Genomic DNA, 21,410 nt, shown 5'->3' on the forward strand with positions numbered 1-21,410 from the left:
GGAGATTATTCAAAACTAAACACAGAATTTAAACATTAATGAAGTCAGGTAAACATCCTACTCTTATGTGGAGCAGCAACACTGTGCTTTTTAATTAAATTATGTGTTCACTAACCATTACACTGGACATATAGTGGTTGTTAGTTAAAGAGCACAACTGATGAATCCTCTTTAAAGCCCAGCAGGCTCAAACTGCTACACTAGGATGTCTTTGCCCCGACACAGTTCCAGCCATAAGATGATTTGTTGACTCCAGTATGTCAGCTCACTAACTCAGCTAAATCCCAGTGTCTTCTTTCTCTGCTTTGTGGATGTTTGGGTGCATTCCTGCTAAGTCCAGTTTATGAAAAATCGACAGAGTCCCCTCTACAAAAGTGCCAGAGGGCTTTGTTGTAAAGTCTTGTGAAGACTTTGTGAGTTTACAAAGCAATGTTTTCATATGGAAAACTAATTAAGCTCTAATCAGGCAATTCAGAACCAAAGATATATCATATGATATTGCTGTCTGAAAAAAGAAATAATAATGAAAAGATACAATCAGTTACTACATAGAAAATTCCCTTTGAGACATAGAAGTTCGAGTTTTCCTTTTACTGAAAAGGTTAAGTTTAAACAACAAGCCACAAATTTCATAAAAAACAAAAAATGCTGCTACATGACTTCAGTGTTTGGTGAAAGGAACGGCAGACATGCATTTCTTCGTGTGAGCCATCATCTTCTTCCTCCCTCCTCATGCATTTTCTGCCCTCACTCATCTTATTCTCGTCCCATCCATCCAGTAATGTCTCCACATCTCTCCACAGGATTGAATGCAGATGGCTTGAAGCTGATGAAAAGCGGCGTTGTGAGGCATCCCGAGTCTCCCGTGCGCTCCTGGAGTCTCTTTACATCTCACTGAACTCATACAGCTAACAGGCCCTGGCAGGCATCTGAATAAGAAGGAGGTGCAATCCAGCTCTCCCAGTTAGACTCTCTCTGTGATAGCATTGTAAACACTGGGGCTTAATTGGGCATGCGGCTGGTGAACAGCTTGATTTTCATCATGCTTTTATTGGCGCTCCATGAGTTGGGATGGGGGAGCATGAGTAGGGCCTCACATACATCACAAGTGCAGTGGAAGGCATGAAGACTGGTCTGTGCAGCCTCAGCAAGTTGAATGTGAGGTAAGATCTGGCTGTGCTGGTCACAGTCTCATACGTTTTTCCATTAGCTTTTGTGTGTGATGCTCCAGTTTTTTTAAATTGGAAAATACAAAAAAATGAAAATGGGAAAAGCTCCTATTATTCAAGAGGACTGTCTAACCCTCATTAGGGCTTTCAGCACACTTGGACACTTGCAGCTAATTAATGAATGCATTAATTGAAGGTTTGACGCCTGAGTACTTTTTCATAAGACTATTTTTTTTTCCTGTAGTGATTGACCAGATATGACTGGCACTTTTTCATCTTTAAAATTTAGTCCAAAGCATTTACTGTCTGCAGCTGCTAAGCTAAGCTTTAACCATCATCCCTCTGGACATGGCTGACCTGCAAAAGTAGATATGAGTTGACGTGATTCTTATGGTGCGGTTATTCCGGGTAAAACATTAGAACTGACAGCTGAGCTCCCGGAGAAGATTTAAGAAAAGAGTAAAACAAGAGAAAATGATTTTTTTTAAAACAAATGATTCTTTAAGGATAAAGCACGCACTTTCTTTGTTCTAGTTTTGATTTCATTCATTCTATTAAGGACTGTTACCATCCTCCCCCTGCCTCCCCTCCTTTCCTATGAGGTTGTTGTATTTGATATATAATTTAAATTAGTGGTCTCTAGTCCTTTTCAGCGTACCCCTGACAGCCATATCAGATGAGCTTGTGTAAGCCTTTATCGTACTCCCACAGACAGATTGAATTTTTGGAAAGGTTTGTAGAGTAGTATTTATCTGCAGAGAAAACATAGCTGCATGCAAATTCATGTAAAGCATGGTCACTCATATTGTTGATATTAAAGCTTTATGTTTTGTTTTTAAACTACCATTTTGGAGTTTCAGAAGCAGGACACTGAACTAATTTACAGTGTGACTTTTTTGTTCCCACTTAGTTCTTATGCAGTCTTAATGAACTCACTTTGACCCAGGCAGAACACCAAAGTAAACATACCCTATACTCAAGATATTATACCAGTTTGTGGTCCTGATTGCATATCAGAGCCCAACTTTCACATAGCTGCAGTAAGGTGTGAAAGCCCATTACTGTGAATAAGAGAATGAGTGAAGATGAATTGTCAAGCACGGGGTGATCGATCATGCTTTGGGCTTGTGCTGCAGCCATTCTCAAGTGAAGTTGGAGAGGAAATAATGGGTTCAATCCAATCCCTGAAAGTTCTATAACAAGTATTACGGCATCTATCAGAGAAAAAAAGGGGGGAAAGCTGTAGATAAAAAGAGAATGGTGTCTACCAAGAAAAACAGGTTGGCTGTCATTATGAACCTCTGCGTGGACTCAGGAGACTTTAAGGAAGCTTTAATGCTCTTAGCCCAGAGAATCACAAAGCACAAATCCAAGTCCGAAAATCCCGGGTCTTCTGAAGCGCTTAGCCAGTGATTTGATGACTGAGAGACTGAGGCAATATATACAAAAGGTAATGAGGGAAGAGGAAACAACTAAACACAACTGAAGACAATCAAGGAATGAGTGAAGGCAGGGATAGGAAGTGAAACTAGACAAGATCCAAAAGCTAAAAGCACTTACAAAATAAAACACGAATCAAGGTGAGTAAATGGGGAAACAAGATAAACTTGACAAAGAGGAACACTGAAGGTGAGGCACATATTTTACACTGGAATGAAACACAAAAGGGAAGTCACTAAAAACAGCCTGAAAGCCACAGTAATTACTGAGAACAGAAGATTAAGATAACAAGATTAGAAATACAAAGAACTAAATAAAGCAAGGAAAAGAAATATATATATATATATATATATATATATATATATATATATATATATATATATATATATATATATATATATATATATATATGACACAGATAATACGCTCAACATATGCAAGGCTGAGCTATGACAGCTGAAGGTTTTGCCAGGGTCTCAAAGTCTGTGGCTCAGACCAAAACATCATCAAAAGTCTGTGAAGCAACCTTAGAATAGCAGTGCATAAAAGACTGCCCAAGGTCTTTTATGCACTGCTAAAAGACCTTGGGCGGAGCCTTTTATAAGGACAAATGGTCAAAAAGCCAACAAACAAGAAGTGAAAGACTCTTACATGCTACAAAAAGCCTTTACAAGCTGTGATATTTGCCAGAGGGTGTATTACTAAGTACTCCAAGGTGTCCAGAGTTCTGTGATGGGTTTTGTGTTCTGTTACTTTCTATATTACTGTGTTTTATGTGAAAAAATAGTAAAGAAATCTGTCATAGTTGACTTGAAATCAGCTAAACAAGATACATTGGATGTGGGGGTGTGGGTATCCAAACATTACATGGAGGACAGTGAGACTTTCCATTTCCTGTTGCTTGTTTTTGCAAGATTAAGGTGTAACATTTAAAATTTATAGCCTAAACTGAAGACCAAAGGTGTTTTGCTAAAAATACTTGGCTTGTGACCTGCTTTATAAAAAGCCGTTTCCTCCAAGGCTAATTTCCTATTAAATCTATTAAAAGATAAAAAGTGAAGAAAAAATGCTCACAGAGTATCTCACTATTTAGTGTATATCAGCTGGTGACCCGTTACAGATAGTTTATGACCAACTGGATGGATTAGCTCCACCTTATTCAGCTACAACAGCAGTGTCACCAGCATATGGATACACCAGCTAATGAATTGCTAACATGTGTGTGCACATACACAAAAATAACGCATTACCCACATGGGGAGCCACACTTGATTAACCCATATTTTGCTACTGTTCGTATTTGTTTACTATTTGTACTCAGAGTACGTCAGTTACCCCCCCCCCCCCCTTGCCTTTCTTTCCTGCAAAGACATGCTTTGCCATTTTCTTTCCATGATTTAAGGCCAAGTAGGAAATGGATTTTGATTTTGTAGTGTGCCAGAGGGGATCCTTAATGCCCCCTTCATCATTTGAACTACACAGAAGTCCTCGGGAGCCATTCAGATATGAGAGCTGTGACATGTGAAAGTGTCTCTCAGGGCTACAGTGACCCGAGGGACAAGCGCAGTAGAGAGTATGTTCTGTACTTCGTCACATCACCTAGAGGGAAAGCAATTCTACACTGAGTAGACTTTGGATAGAGATTTGTTTTTAGTGATTCTTGCGGAAAATGGTGGGAAAACGTATGTTTTTGTCTGTGCATTTATGAGGGCGTGAGATCGCTACACCTCTCACTATGTGTAGCAAATGGTAATTATGCTGTAATGGCATTTCAGTAAGGCTGTCAGTTTTACTTTTTTTTTTTAAAGTAAAGACTTAGGAACAAACACGGGATGCCAGGAATGCTTGGAAATAAAATCTCCCTAAAACAAAATATGATCACCATCCAACTTTCAGTTACTCAGAATGAAGCACGAGCACAATCAAAGTGATCATCACCCAAGTTAAGGACTTTACTGAGAACTTTCCATAGACTGCCTCAAGGCTAAATCGTATTGTTTTATACCCCGCTGGGTAAACACAAGCACAAGCTGATTAGCCATCAACAACAACAGAAGATGTTAAGTCATATTTACCATACCAGCATATCTGCCTTACTTACATAATGGCCTCTGAGTGATTTAGATTTAAGTCTGAATAGTTGATCAATGGTGATAACAAGACGAGAAAATTTGACCCAGCGGGGGGGATTAATGCAAGAAAAACATTCAATTACCATCACACTGATATAAACTGGGGTTGAACAGTTAAGTGCTTTTGAGTTTTAATAATAATTTAAATAAAGGTGCAGGTTCAACATTTTCTGATTGGATTTGTTTACTGTGTCAAAATGTTTCTTTGACTACATGTTAGAAATTAAACATGTGCTTCAGGCACTCTATTATCATTTTCACTTACACTAAACAGTTGTGAAACACTACACAGGTTCTTTCCTTTGAAGCAAACAGACAAACCCGACAAACCAAACACACGTATGCATTTAAAAAAAGAAAGGAAGTGTATTTATGTTTCTTTGTTATCTTATGACCACATATTGTTGCCACACAGCTTGTTTTTGTCTCAAGACTGTCCATCAAGCTTTTCTATTTGTCAAAAAGAAGTTAAGTCTGTCTGGAAGAGATAAAGACAGTAAATGTTATGTCGCCTTAAATGGGCACTGCAAACTGTGCAGTAATGTCTTGAGCGGCCTTAGTTCTTAGGATTTTGCTTAGAAAACAGAAAAAATGTGCAGTTTTAAGAAACATCAAAGTCAATATTCAGTATGACCACCCTTATACTGAACTCTCTTTGAGCTCTCTTAAGGTTTCTTATACTCCTTTAGTGGTCTTCAGTAATCTTTGTTCCATTTTCTGTCTATATGATTGCACATAGCTTCAGTAATGTTGGGGTTTGGTCTCTGGGAGGCCAATCCATGACTGACAGTGACTGATATTTTTTTTCAAAAAACATTCCTATGATTCAGGTATGATGGCTGGACTAAAAATGAGACTGAAAGCCACAAACGTTGAGAGAAAAACTTTGAAAGACCTTCAGAAAGCCTGGAGAACTATTACTTCAGACCAGTTTAAAAAAAATACAAAAATGTCTGACTCCTTGGAAGCAAAACATAAAGAAATGAGGGGTGCCAGAGATTTCTGCATAAAAATAGGAAAGAATGCCTGGTCTTCTTCTGCGGTTTGTATTCGTCATTTACACTTAAGGTATTTGTAAGCTGTTGTCCAACACGAGTGACTTTATTTTCCCACAGTGTGTCACGCTGTTTCTTCTGTATTTGGAAATCCTAGGCCAAGAAAGAGGAACTTAGAAAGTCCCCGCTGATTATAATTAAGTGCTCTGGAAAAACACTTCCTTCACTGCAAGCTGACAGCATTACTCTGTATTTATTTATGCAGCAGAACAGGCAGGACATTTCTTCTTCACAAGCCAAGAAAGACATGTTTAACATATTTATTCCCAAAGTAGAGCTTGTGTCACATGAGAACTATGCTTAGATTATTACATAAATAGATGTTAAAATAGCACACTGACATCATAGCTAGATTTTTGCATTTATGTGCTCTCATAAAAAAAGCCCAAAGTTTATAATGCCAACCGATTGCTATTGAAAGATGACTTTCTCTGAGAGCAAGAGGCAATTCCTTATATAGACAAAATCATTTCTTTCTCTGTCTTGCTCTCTGCCCGTTGTCACAGAGTTGGCCTTAGACATTTTACAGGACTGGATTATAGCTCAGGTTTTCCTCCGGTGGACACTGGATTTATTAGCAGGCTATTTCTGGACATTTGTCAGATTCGTCTACAGCAACCCTTTAGCCAGTTTTCATTAGCACTCCCATTCAGAAACTCTCACAGTGCACTGGATAGGGTTCATACTCATGTTTCAGTGTATGCTGGCAGAACCAGCAGGTCATGGTGATTCGTAATGCCCTTTTGCACAGTCCACTGATTCTGTGAGGCTTTATTTAATGCTGCTGGTAATGTCAAAGTCACTTTTTTTGCCATCATGATTGTATGACCAGTGATCCGACATGAGCTCAGTGGTCTTTCCCGCAATTTGTTCAGCTACAGACCTGAGTAGGATAAAGAGATATATCGTTGGAACCTTTTTCTCTGAGGTGAGCTCCGCTGCGAGCAGTTTCTATAAACCAGATGGGAGCTGCACCCTTTATAGCACAGGGTCGAGGTAGTATAAATGGAGAGTAAGATTTCCATAGAGGAAATGGGACGTATATGAGGGTCACTGCAGTATAGGCTAAACATAAGGTGTCCACAGAATGAAGGAGTGAAGGAAAGAGATAATAGAGACTGAGGTTTATAAGAACAAAACACAGTCTGTCAGGGAAATGCATATAAATCATATATATATCTTTATAAAATAAAAAATAAAAAATCCCTGACAACATATTTCTACAATATCTGCCTCTTATTTGTTCTGATACTGAAACCTGCTGTTTTTTTTCCATTATTTGAAAAGGCAAATTGTTACATCCGACACCTTTCAGATTGTTTCTTGTGTCGTCTCAAGGTTGAGAAGCAGATCCAACAGCACACATAAAATCTAGGTTAATACAACCCTGCAGGTTTAAAAGTGTGCCTGTGCAAAAGAGTAGATCTAAGCAAAAGAAAAGGCGGCTCCTGCGCGCAGGTGTTTGAAGCAGCAATCAAAAGCAGCAAATGGAATACACAGAGAAATCATTTTCATACAAACTACTGTAAAGAAGGATTTCCATCAAGAGAAGTGCTGCTGCACTCAGGTCATTAATCAACGCTTGCTCGAGGTGACTGGACACTGTATTGCCTCAACAGCAGCCGGGATAGAGTCTCACTGTGCAGCACTGCATGCCCTGGCAATCAGACGGCACCCTCTGTGGTGGTATGTGTGTGTGTGTGTGTGTGTGTGTGTGTGTGTGTGTGTGTGTGTGTGTGTGTGTGTGTGAATGCCTGGTTGCTATTTGTCTGAAATGGCTCAGGCAAACCTGCAGACACGGTGAGGCTTGTCTCATAGGTTTTCACGTAACCATGTCTCATAGCTACAAAAGAGCCCACTTCCTTCTTCAGGCAGTCTGAAACCTGTCAGGAGGCATGATTTTAAAAAAAAGAAGCAGATTATCAGATGAAATCGTCCCATCTACATACACCATGAGCAGTGAATAAAAGAGCGGCGACTCATCTGGTCTCATCATGTTTCAGATAAAGGACACAAACATCTTTTGCATCTAGCTATCTATATATTTAACTTTTTGATTTCTTCCACAACTACTGCTTCTTAAGAGGGTGGTAAAAGTTAAGTTCCTTTCCTTTCTGTTCATGACCAGGCTCTGCACACATTAGACACTCTTTGAACTAATTCTCCTTATATAATGTGTGCTTATATATTTTGCATGTATATAAGCACACATCATATAATATATGAATGCACAGGACCTACAGTTTGCATGTCAAAGTAAAACAACCCTCTGATCAGAATAGTGAACAGAGTTTTCTTTAATGTCAGCTGAACCCTTTTTTTTTTTCTTGATTCTTACTTGAATAAAAATCGTGTTTTGCTTGACTGAACTGAAAGGGCATCGACCACAATGCCACAGGCATAAAAACTGGGTTTCTGTGTGTGTGTGTGTGTGTGTGTGTGTGTGTGCACTTCACATGACCTCCTTCTTTCATATCTTTCTTGTCTTGCTCATACCTCTGTCACTGTATTTACAGCACACACAAACGTAGGCTCGCGCAGTTTTTGTTCCCCCTTTTTATTCCTGTTTCGGGGCCCACAGATGGGTGGAGCGGTGTTTGTTCAAGCAGTCATTTAGTGCTATTATGCAAAATGTTTCAACCTTGCGTGCAACTTCCGCTGTAGTTGCAAGGTTTTCAGATGAGTGCATGCATGGAGGCCTTATTGTGGAGGGATTCAGCTTTTAATACGGCATTCCTGTGACTTCATATCAGACTTTTTAACTTCATTTATCTGACTTTCCATCTTTCTGCCTGACGTCATTTAGTGAGGGTAAAGTAAAGCAACCACAACTCTTGAGCACAGTGTGTAGGAAACATGTAAGCACAGACAGAGGGCCCATTCTTATACAAAGTGGGCAGGGTGCAGTGACGCTGTGACCAAAACACACACTTACACAGAGAGGAGGAGGAGGAGGAGGAGGAAAAGGAGGAGGATGAAACAAGGGTAGCGAGGGAAACAGGAACAGAAAGTGACGATGTCAGAGTGAGGGGGACCAGACCAGAGCTGAAGCCAGATGCCAAAACAGAACCAACAGAAGTTAGAGCAGCTAACTGGATTAGACAAGACGCGAGACCTGACCTGCTACTTCACAAGTGCCTGCGGGGTAAGGTTCTGCTTTCAATGAGATCTTAACTGCCACTGAATACTTTGATACTGCTGTGGCTTAAGTTGGTATTTGCTGATGTTTCTTGTTGTTTGATTAAACTCAGGTAAAATTGCTGCTTTTGGGACAATCTTCATTCTTCATCCAAAAAAAAAAAGAAGCTTGGTTTTGGCTGGGGTTAGATTAGATTTCAGCCAAAAGCGTCTGTAATACACTCTCGTCTCCTTAAAACAAACCATCCCACTCAAACGTCTGTTTCTAAGAACTTTCACTTTGTCCCTCACTTTAGTTTTAAAGGGCTGACTAACTTACTGATGATGTTTACTAGCTTCATCTGGCTGCCCCCTCCCTTTTCTTACTGGCAGTGTGACCTCCACTTTGCTCATTTCATTCCAGTTAGGACTGAGCTGACACATCTGACATGTAATGGGCTTGTGCACTTGCTTTTGTTCACTGTCAAGCATATCTGCGGGCCTGTTGCTACGACAGCAAAACAGCTGCACTTTGAGATCAAACACAGATCATGTTTTCTGCAGAAAAAAAAATCTAGAGGTTTAGCTGTTTACTGGTTCTTGACTCAGGTCAAAACAAACACACCCTAGCGCTGTGAATTAATGCTGACTGATGAGCGAACTGCTCTGACTCGGTGCTCGGGGCAAGTCATTAAAGATTCCTGCCATGCCTTCTGTCGCAACTTTGTCTTTTAGGTCACGCGTGTTCCTTAAAAAAGCAGCAGGGGCTAACTGTGTGCAATCATAACATTTTTTCTCAGCCCCTTCCTGGCTTTGTGTGGCCCAGAAAGGGCCTTTTCCTGTGTACGAATGCCTCAAGAAGAAGACAAAGTCATGAGAAAGTGAAACAGCCGGTGAGTCTCTGAAAGAATGTTGTCATGAGTGAGACTCATTTTAATTTATTTTTAGTAAAAATAAAGCTACAATCTATTTAAAATAGCCATTAAGTTAGGAACAAGTACCGGTCATCTCACAGTACTGCACAGAAACGGCCTGCTGAGAACGAAACAACAGTGGCAATCAGTTTGTTGTTACTTCTCTTACTGGATTAATTCCCTTAGCACGTTGATGAAATGACACGTAGATCATAAAGCATTGTATTTCTTCTGCTAGTGTTTCAACTATAGTTCACCCGTGTATAAACGCATCTCAAAGTGGGCTCTTTGTTCCTGGCCAGAGGCTATAATTATCATAACACTCAGTGACTTGTCCATTCTATTTAATGACTTTCCTACTGATTCATTGTGAGTCACTTCTTTTCTACCGGCTAGATCACACCTCCGTGCTTCACTCCCGATCTCTGTCCCTCTCCGACAAACTTATTGCTCAGTGGCTCTGGCTCGCCGCGGTGGCAGAGTTTTCATAATGGCGGGATGATCAGAGTGTGCACAGAGGTGCTGCAGCTCAGCCAAGCTCATCACAACAACATGTACCTGCAGCCAATAATCAGGAAAGATGTGGCAGCGACACCATCGCTCTCAGGAATATGCGCGGGTTTCCATGTCGCCTGCAGGCAGCCTTTGTTCCAAACGTGGTGCACATTTTTGAAATAAGGCACAATCCTGTGCACAGCTTTTATGTGCTGCTGCTATATGGAGATGAATATTTGGTGGAGTTATTAAACCATCGCAGCAGAACGAGATAACGACGCACGCTGCCCTTGTTTTTCTTCTCATCAGAGGAGCACTGAGTGGCATTAAAATCACTGTCAGTCTGTGCACTGTGTGCATTTTACTTCATTAGTCGACCCAAATTTCCCCACTTCAGCAAAATCTAGATTAGTTTTTTCTTAAATTTGCCGGTGACCTCATTTGCTTCTATTTTTTTTTATGAACAAACCAAAACTGCACAAACTAACACGAAGAGTCTCTAATAACCCAAAAAGAAATGAAGCACAGTTTCTCATGCGGTGGTTTGGATCACTTCTATTTTCTGAAATGGGATTGCTCTTTCTGATCTCTCACTTAAACATTTCAGGTGCTACTTAGCTTTAAGTGCTTAGCTTCCTGTTGAGCAAATGAACAGGAGGGAAGTTAGCGGGCTGTCTGTGGGTAAACTAATTTCACACATGAGGCACAACGCACGGTGGAAGCCGTGCCTATTTGCTCTCCACTTGCAGGTGCATCTTCATCTCTCTTTCTCTGCATACGAAGCAACCGAATGTGAGATGAAAATCTTTTTCCTTCCTGCGAACAGAATACAAAGAAGCCCTGTAGCCGAAAGCTACAGAGACTGTGTGGAGCGTACTTGAGTCAAATGGTGTCTGAAAAACTATAGATGTTTAACAGCATTTAAATAAAAATGTTGCCTCAAGGCTTCAGGCTTAATCAAATAGCTTTTTAGTCTCAGAGTAAGGAACAATATGACTTTTATTTCCATGTAGGACTGACAATTGAAGTTCCTTACATCAAGGATTCCTATTTGGCGGTGGTTTTATTTGAGGCCAGCATAAAATTGTTAAATTCAGACATTTAGGAATACTTAGGCCACATTCCATCCATCTCCTGCTTTGGGATCCATGAGACCTGTATATTCATGAGCCTCCTATAGCAGATCTTTCTCTGGCCTACCTTTCTCCCACTTAGCTTCTTTTTTTTTTTTCTGACACTGTCACGTTCTCCATCTCAGCGGGATTCTTAGGAAGATTGGTTACCTCTGTCTCGGTCTCACCTTCCCTCAGACACAATCTCCCTCCATTTCTTCCACTCCTTCTTACTCTCTCTCTCTGTTCGCCGCTGTCTTCCTCAGTGGGACTCTTAGAGAGAGAGAGTTGCCCTGAATCATGAATGCCCCTCTGCAATATTAATGAAGGGAAAGCTGAAAAAAATCCGAAGCTGACATTGACAAGATGGGGGGTGGGGTGCAGGAGTAGAGATGTTAAAGACAGAGGCAGAAAGATAGATTGGGAGGCAGGGAAAGAGTGAGGGAGACCGGTTGTCTGCCTGGACCCAAATTTTCTTTTCATGTTAACCTTCTTTTTTTTTTTTTTTGCAGATACATCCACATTAAGTCACTTCTCTACAGCTCGTCAGACTGAAAGTTAAAGGGGAGGAGGACAAGAGGAAACTCGAGAAAACAATTACTGGAATGTCGACCTGGATAAAGAAACTTCCGCTTTCCTCGAGATCAGAATCCTCATATTGAAAGCCTTCTCTAACCAAGTGACCTCTTGGTTTTGTGGATTTGTTTAAATGGGCTTTGGCCTTCTCCAAAGGAGCACTTTAAAGCAGAAAGCATCAGTGGTGTTTGCTTCTGGTGTTTTCATTTAACACACAGAGCACAGCCCTCGTTGGATGGACGAGAGTCTCAGGGAAACGATTTCATTTTGGGCAGTTTTTTAACCTTAATCCAAACACCCAAAGGGCTCAGAGGGACATTATATTTTTTATCATTTTAGTACCCCAGCATCCTAACATGCACATTTGCTGTCTCACAACTATTTCAACTCTCTAAAGGATTTAGCAAAACTTTTCCAACAGTGAGATAGTCTCATTTAAAGGGCTTACACGCCGGTATCCTAAGCCATGGATGGGAAAACTGACAGCATTCAGGATTTTTTCAACCAACTGTGGCACTTTGCTTCAGAAAAACACAACCAGGGGGCCTATAACACAGTCTGCCTGGTGGTCCTCCTGACGCTTCCCCTGCTTGTTCTCCTCACAATGGTGGTGGTGTGCTGTCACTGCTGTTGCTGTCGTCATGCCAACAGCTGCTGTTGTTGTTGCTGCGGCGACGCCGTGTCGTCTTCAAGGTCAGAAACAAAGAAGAAAAAAAATTCTGCCAATACCGAAGACTTGTGGATCTCGGTCAAGCCGGGGCCGATGACGCCCGACCGGGTTGCTCTGGCCATGGAGTAAATATCCCTTCTTTGACCTGAGACTGCTGACGAGTTTATGGAAAGGAGCTGATGGAGCATCCCGAAAAGCATAAACCGTGGATGCTCTTGGACTCTGCTGAGCTGATAACCAAACAAAAAGGATGAACTTCACCTAGTAGCGGGCACAGATGTGGTTGAAATATGTAAAGAGTGTATATATCGTTGTCACTTTTCATTCATAAGATGTCGTGCGGTGGTTTTATGACAATGTTTACAGCATTTTTATGAGCATTTTTTTTAGTGTTTGGTACATAAAGGAAGAAATATGAAGACAGAAGCACATATATAACTGCAAGTGTGTGTGTGTGTGTGTGTGTGTAAGAGAAGCACAGTGTTATTGAGAGCACTTTGTTCTTAGAGCTCCCATGTGAAATTCACTGTGTGTGTATTTTGGAGAGAGAGCCAATTTAGGGTCTGCCAGTGCTCAGAAAGCTGCATTACTCACATTCAGGCTGCAATGCAGACTGTGATTGACTCTCAATTTCTAAATCAAAAGGCACTGACAATCTAAAAAGCTGAAATCACTGCCTACAGAAAGAAACTTTCTTCATTACGACATTTTTCCCCCCGTTTGTTGAAGATGTTACAGCATTGTCACAGGAGTGGAACTTCACTTTCATCAGGCTTTTTTCTGTGTTTTTTTTAATTACACTATTCAGGGCCAAATAAGCATTAAATAAAAGACAATTTGTAAAAGATAAAGTGAGACCCTCCCCACCAAAAGACAAACAAACAACACCGGAAACTAGAAACTAGATACTCATACCAATGGAGGTGTTAGCAATGATGACTAGCCATGTATTTATGGAAATTTTGAACATTTATTCCTCTAAAACGTATGAATATGACTGAAAGAGGTGGCGTAAGTTGGTTTAGAGCAGATCCATATGCACTTTTAATATTCTGTTTTGAAGTCATCACACAGAAAATTTGGAAGGAGGACCAACAACACACTTAGCCCCAATGCCTAACCCCAAATGCGATCTCCTGCCTTTTACCCTCGTATCTGGGGGCGTTGGGGCTTAAGAGGTCAAACTGGCATTAAGTTTGTTTGTAATCACTTTTGGCTAACTTCCTAGCACGGATGTGGACAATTTCAGATTGTCAAAAGTGCGTTTAATTAAAACAAACAAATCTCTGTCTAAGCATACATCTTTGCATATTTCGTCATGCTGAGAGCTTCCCCTACACTTGTGATTGTGCCTTATAACTGCAAAATCCATTTCACGTGGATTTCTTTAAAAAGTTTGATGAGTGCTTACATGGATACTGCTGGTAAACATTATTTGCCAGCAGTATTTTATTGCCATTCTGTTGAGATACAAACATAATGCTGATTAATTGGATCAAGTCCTCACTATTCACGTGTATACAACGTTTTTAGAAACGGGTTAGAACAGTATTCAAAGTATTTTTTTGTTTTAGCTTAATTAAATTCACATACTTTTCAAAAGTTCCAGTAAAAAGAAACTGAAATAATCAAACGTTTTGGGCTTCTAGTGGATTGTGCCTGAAGGCTTCTTGTTTTGAAAGTGTACGACATCTCAAGGCCCAATTAAGCAAAAACGTCTCAGCAGTATCATCATCTTTATGCATTAGCTTATTTTGGCACTAAGTTGATCTTCTTGCTCAAGTGCTGCTGGGAAAACCGGCCCCACTCATTTCATTACGGCTCAGACAGATATGTCCCCATGTGGAAATCTGGGTTTGTCTCTTCTGCTTTATGTTCACAGAGAGAAACTATACGTGTTGAGTTTAATATGAAAGCTTGCCTTGCAAAACACAGGCAACGTATGATGACTAATAATTGCAAGAGTGAGACGTTTAACAAGAAAACACACTGCCATGTTCGGGGGTTTTTGCCGAACACGTCATCGTGGTTTGTGTTTGTCAAAGTAAAATTTACAGTTTTTACTGGTTATTAAATGCTGACTGTGGCAGGCTTCTTACAACATAAATAAAAATGTAAAATGATGTTAAAGACTGAAAAAAATTAAAGGAATAGTTTGACCTGTTCAGAGTTGTTCTTACTACTTTTACTTTCTCTGTGAGAGGTACGTGATTCAGCTTCATGTCTGCATGCTAAATATACACCTGCTGTCGGCAGCTGGTTAGCTTTTCTTATTACAAAGACAAAGAGAAAACAGCTTGTCTGGCTCTGTGCAAAGGTAAGACAGTAATTACTAAAGTAGTGATCAGTAATTGTGAAACAAGAATTCACAGGTTACTTGGTTTTTTATGTGGTAACCTATTCTTGTTGACCAGAAGAGACTTTTAGAGGTACAAGTTGAGTAGTAACTTCCTGTTTTCTGTCATTTGCTAACCTCTCCTAGTATTTTAAACTGAAAGGATATTGAAGCTTAATCCAAGGATATCCCCTTAAATACCAGAATATGAGTCACACATTCAGTAAGATCCATAAACAAATATAAGCACTGATTCTAGAGACTGGAATCGGGGTGAAAATGTAAACTGTATGTCCAGCATGGATGCTACTGTGATGCTCCCTGTTGGTGTGAGGACTTCCAGAGTTCTCAATATGCTCAGTTAATGAAGGAGTTAATGAAGCTGTAGCTGTCTCATGAGGTGGTATGAGTCAGTGACCACTCCGGATATTTTTCCACTGTAAACTTTAATCAGTCCAAGCACACAATACACATAATGGTCAATCCCGTCACGTACTGTTCCAAATGGATTAGCCCACACAGCGGTGGCTCATAACAGACAAATGGTGCAGAGTGATCATTTAGCCAAATGATCTACAGAAGCTAAGAGGCAAATATATTTGTTTACACTTGCGTCTAGACAAAATGCAGGGATGCTAGCGTTCTGCTAATTTCCTTAATTTGCTAGCAGTTGATAGGCAACATGATAATTTCATCAATCAAGAATTTATAATAAAACTGAATTCCCCATTTTCCAACAATAACCTGACAATCTAGAAATGCAGCTATCTCAAAAATATACATGCATGTTAAAGAAGCAGCTGGTTGTTGTAATGGTGACTCTCGAGGAGGCTTTTGCTGAAGATTTCTAATGCTGCTCACTTGATACAGAGAATCCATGCGGTCAATGTTCCCAGCACTTGCTAAAAGATATTTCTCCACAACTGAAACACTTTAAAAACCAAAAAATTGAATTGTATCGACATAAAGAAAGTATGTTCTCTTTAAGTTCTGCTAAAGGTTTTATATAAATGGAAATCATAAAAAATAATCTGGTTATATAGTTAACAAAAATGCAGAAGCAAGGTGTGAAAAACAACAACTTGACGTAGTCGTTGTCGAAATCGTGTGACTTTCTCAATTTCGCACATTGTTGTTGAGGATTTTTGTCCCACTCTTCTTTACAATGTTGCTTCAGTTCACTGAGGTTTCCTGGCCTCAGTGCAACACCTCATCTTTCCTTTTTCAGCCATTTTCCTGTAGATTTGCTTCTGTTCTTCTGTTAATTTTCTTGTTGCATGACCCAGTTTCAACATATTTTGGTTTACAGAGTTCAGTTACTGCAAGGTGTGCAGGTCCTGTGGCTGCAAAACCAACCAAAATCATCACCATCACAAATGCTTTACAGTTCACGAGATGATTGTTGTGATATGCTGTTTCAGTTTTCACCAAGTGTGGTTTGGTCTCATCTGTCCAAAGGACATTTTATAGAAATCTTGTGGTTTATTCAGATGCAGTGTAGTAGACTGCCATGCTATTTATCGAGAGAAGAGGCTTTCTTCTAGCAACCTCTCCAAATTAAGCCATACTTTTAGTTTTTTTCTAATTGAGTCTGAGGTGTAGCTCTTGGAGTTTTAGCTGTTTCTCTTAGTGTGGCACAGTCTGGGGTGAATTTGATGGGGTATCCACACTGGGAACACTATCTTGAATGTTTTCCACTGAATAGTCTTTCTCACAGTAGAACAATGGACTTCAGATAATCTGGAAATGGACCTATAACCCTTTCCAGAATCACAGGCAGCAACAATTGCTTTAATAAGATCACCTGTATGGTTCAGACCTGTAAAACTGACACAAATGCAGATTTCATAGATGTGGCCACACTTGCTGGTCATCAATTAATCAAGTAATCAACTGAGTGTCCCACACTGTCCCGATATATAAAACCTTAGAATTAAAAGAGGGTGTACTTTCTTTTTACCATGACTGTATATACTCATCCGTTCTATCAAAAACACAACAAACATGTTGCCCACATTATTTTTCTTTGTGCTCCAGCTTCATTGTGTCTCATTTTGAACGGTCCCCTCATAAAAACAAGTTCACATATTCAAATCTCCCCTTTTCTCTTTCAGCATATTTTAATGACCCGGCAGGCAGAAGAGCGCAGTTATCACAGACTGTATGTAAAAAACTAGCATATGGCTTCCAGATTCCCAGATCCCAAAAAATGATGACAGTGAGAAAGTGCCTTAAAACTGAGTTTATGGTCTCATTTAATTTAAAGTCTTATCTAATACAACATGATGTGTATTTTCTAATGTTGGTCACCATCAGTGGAACATATGAGCATGTAGTGTCCCTTCATTTAAAAGTTAGTTTACCCTCAGGCTTCAAATGGTCACAAAATGATGGTAAATATGGATAGAGGCTTCAGAATGGCCACAGTTGTTGTATTAAGGTTTCTTTTGTATTTTCTACAGTTTAGTATATTGCACTGCTTTCCTGCTTGGTTATGAAGGTACACCAGGAATTCTATATTTAACAGGGTGCTAATGCTAACAAGCAAAAAATCGACATCTCTGTATTCACTGACAGAGCTGAGCTTTGAGTTATCAGTAAGGTTAGAATAGTCACTGCAGAAAAAAATATGATTATGGTTGGTTATGACAGATGGTAAGCTTTTCATCATACAAAGACAAAGATAAGATATAATTACTAACATTGTAATCAGTCAAATCAGTTCTTGTGAAACAGGAATTCACAAATTGGCGGGTCTGTGGTAATCTATTCTTGTCGACCAAAAGAGACTTTTAGAGGTACTACGTGCTTTTTTTTTTAAAATTTGGTCGTTGGTTTAGTAGTTATGTCTCGTTTTCTGTTATTTGCCTTGGGTCGTACTTTAAACTGAAAGCATATTAAAGGTTAATCCATGGTTTTCCCGTTAAATACAAGCGTAAAGACACACATGCAGTAAGATCCAAAGATTAATTTTATCACTGTGGCAAATATAGAAAGAAAATACATGTTTATGGTTTTTATTGAACTTTTTCACACTCTAATCATATTTTAAATTCATTCCCGCTCATTTGCCTGCCGATTAAATTGTTTACAGGACAGCCATGGGTAACATATTCCAAATATGGCTTGCTGTTTTTTTTTCACGTCTCTGTACTATAAATATATATATATTAAGCTCGAGTGTCTGATAACACTTTATTTCCGCTCATGTCCACACATCCATGCCTTTTTCTTCAACACTTGTTAGGCAGAGACTTGACCTCCGTCACTTTAAACAGATGATAATTTATTTTCAAAGCACTGTTTAAATTAGCTGCAGGAGTTGGGGGAGGGGAAATAACACATAGTGTATATTGTCTTCAGTTCTCTGAGATCAGAGGAAATGGAGGTGAGAGTATTTGTCATCTGTTTCAGCGTCAGATCTACCCTTGTGGATAGCTTCCTGCAAGATCGCACTATGTTGTTGTTTTTTTCCGCCCGTCTAATTATGCATGACATTGTTTACTTAAGACATGTTTGCATTGTTCCACAGTTAAAAAAGTGCTGATGTGATTCTTTTTGTTTTAATTATGTGCATGACTGAGTTTTGTTGGTTGCTCTGCATGCATAATTTATCGTGATATATAGAGAGACAATGATAAAGCATATAAAAACAGTATGGGAGATGACAGGGACAGAAATAAAGTATTTTCCTAGCTTTGTGGGATCTCATTTTTCTATTTCTAATTTAAATTGAAGTTAACGGAGCCTTTAGGTTTTGACACGAAGTCATTATGTTTTCGTTTGTACAGGCGTCTTCATTCAGTGTGGCTGCCAGGACAATATGCTTACAAAAATTCACTGTGTATACAAGCAATGCGTTTACTTGGAGCACATATGCATGCCAATGAAAACGAAGTTGCTGATCGCTTTTGCAGCGTGTCAACACACCGCGCTTGAAGAGACCACAGGAAGTATGATGGACTGTGAAATGTGAGGATAAAATAAACATAGACTATGATCCCTGCTGTGGGGCATAAACATAGAATATGACGCCTGCCGTGAATGATTCCATACTGCAAAGTTTTCTATTACACAACAGGACCATCCACCGTTACTGCGACAAATTGCAGCAAAAAGTCAACTAAAAGCTGGACCATTGTTTAGTTAGGTATGAACTGCAATCAAAGAAAACGGAAAGCTGCTGAAGCAAAGCAATTAATAAGCACTTCTGCCCGCAGTGATCCTCGTGAACATATAATTTTCATCATTGATTTGAAAGCCGTAGCTAAGAAATCTTTGATGCACATAATCTGTTTGGCTCGAGGAGCAATTCGTGTTTGACAAAAGACGTGCACTTTGTACAGATTAGTTACGTCTCACGGATCCGGATTTTTGGTGTTGTCAGAGTATTACCATAACTTGAATCTCAACATGTAAACATGCTCTTTTAAAGCCTGAGGTATCGTTGGGTACTATCTTTGACAACTTGCTACTTTTTTTTTTACAGAGATGTGAAAATATATTAAGAAATAAGGCACCGCACATTCTGCCAGGAGGTGTAACCACTTTGTTGACAACTAACTGTATGCTTTGCCAAGGCAAAAAGAAACACAAAAATTGCAGTGATGACAGGTTTTTAGCATTTCAAGCGAGCACTTCATCTGAGTATTTGGATGTAACTCATAACACATTCGTGCAAATAATATGTGAAGTTTGTCATAAATGTAAATGGTAACACTTGAGAGATTAGGATATACACTCACTGGTCACTTTGTTAGGTTCAACTTAAAGCACGTGTCTAATCAGCCAATCACATGAAAGCAACTCAATGCACTCGGTCAACATGAAGAACCTGATGAAGGTCAAAATTGAGCATCAGACTATGGAAGGAAGGTGTAGGGACACTTCCAATAGACCACGTTCAAAAATGTTCCCGGTTTCCAAAACAAATGCTTCTAGTTGAATTATGACTTGATTGTTTTATTTATTACAAACTAAAATAAACATGAACATTCCAAAAAATAAAATATTTATCCAGAACAACATGTGTACACGGTAAGAAAACCACAAGACTCCTAACCTCTACGTCCAAGCTCCTCCTCTTCCTAAACCACACATGCTGCCATTGCACTTACATGCTTGAAGTGATGGGCACCTCTTTTAGATCCTAAACAGTGACATTTCATTATCTTATGTGAACATAACTTAAATGTTCAAATGTATTAAACCTGAAATGATTAATTATGTAACTAATCTTTGAATCATAAACCAAACATGAACTTAATCATTCATAGACTGGTGCCTACAGAAGGTTATTTAAATAATGTTAATCTTGGCATTGTTGGTGGTGGTGAATAGCCCAAAAAAGACAAAATATCCAGTGAGCAGAAGTTGCTGAGTGAAAGTAGCTTTCTGAATCTTTCTGGAGAGTGACCAGACTGCTTTGAGCAGATAGCAAGGCAACAGTAACTTAAATAAACAGTTATTGTAACTAAGGTATGTAAAAGAGCATCACTGAATGCTTAACATGTCAAAGCTTGGAGCAGATGGAAGGAGACCATAATGGGCGCCACTCGTGTCAGCTAAGAACAGGAAACTCGTGCTATAGTTCATACATGAAAGCATGGATCCATCATGCCTGGTACCAAGGGTTTGGTTGTTAGTAAGAGAATGCTTAATGATTCAAAAAGAGTCAGTCAAGGCTCTGAGGGTTTATAGATCCCTGGTTGATAATGAGCTTTAAATAAACATTCAGTTTCCCTAGAAAGAAAGACAGAAAGAAAGAAAGAAAGAAAGAAAGAAAGAAAGAAAGAAAGAAAGAAAGAAAGAAAGAAAGAAAGAAAGAAAGAAAGAAAGAAAGAAAGAATCCACAGTGTTGCAGAAATGAGTCAATGGAAATTGTTAGTGTTCCCGTGTGCTGTGTGACAGTGGCTATCTTGAATTTCAAATGTCTTCTGTTTTGCAGTTTCTCTCTCTTTCCATGAACTGCTCACACTCCACCCCTTTAAACAAACACCCACTTGTTACCACGGTACCAGGTTCTCTCATGGAAAAAATACATCACACTGAACCCAAGGCATAAGTGTCAAAATTCAGACAAATGTGTATGTCAGCAACCTTATACTGTACTATATATATGCACAAACGTAGAAGGGAGAGGCAGAAAGAGAGAGACAAACAGGGCAAAGTGTGTTTTCTCTCCTCTCTGTTTATCCTGGCACTGAGCAAACCACTTGCCCCGTAAAGCAATGGCAGGAACCAATCTCCTTAAAGTAATTTGCAATCACTGTGCCTGAAAAGGCCTCTCGCATCAATGAGCTTTTGTGAGACCTTTCATTTCAAAGTTGATATGAATTGCTATTCTAGAAATATTTGCTGGCAAAATTTTTGTCAGCAGCCTTCTCAAACTCTTA

At 39.5% G+C, this 21,410-nt stretch overlaps 1 protein-coding gene across 3 annotated transcripts; it reads left to right on the forward strand.

The window, feature by feature from the left end:
* The first annotated feature begins 984 nt into the window (after positions 1-984).
* On the forward strand, positions 985-18,712 carry kiaa0040 (KIAA0040 ortholog). 3 transcript variants are annotated; one of them, XM_076876776.1, is made up of 2 exons: positions 985-1,163; positions 11,947-18,712. In XM_076876776.1, exon 2 carries the CDS (start codon positions 12,477-12,479, stop codon positions 12,807-12,809), a length of 333 nt encoding a protein of 110 aa, XP_076732891.1. In that variant the 5' UTR covers positions 985-1,163; positions 11,947-12,476; the 3' UTR covers positions 12,810-18,712. The 3 variants fall into 3 exon arrangements, with proteins under 3 accessions (XP_076732891.1, XP_004542712.3, XP_076732892.1); XM_004542655.4 differs by lacking the exon at positions 985-1,163 and adding an exon at positions 8,793-8,941; XM_076876777.1 differs by lacking the exon at positions 985-1,163 and adding an exon at positions 9,677-9,806.
* Positions 18,713-21,410: the final 2,698 nt, after the last annotated feature.

This window comes from Maylandia zebra, linkage group LG18 (assembly GCF_041146795.1).
Source record: "Maylandia zebra isolate NMK-2024a linkage group LG18, Mzebra_GT3a, whole genome shotgun sequence".
NCBI classification, from domain to species: domain Eukaryota; kingdom Metazoa; phylum Chordata; class Actinopteri; order Cichliformes; family Cichlidae; genus Maylandia; species Maylandia zebra.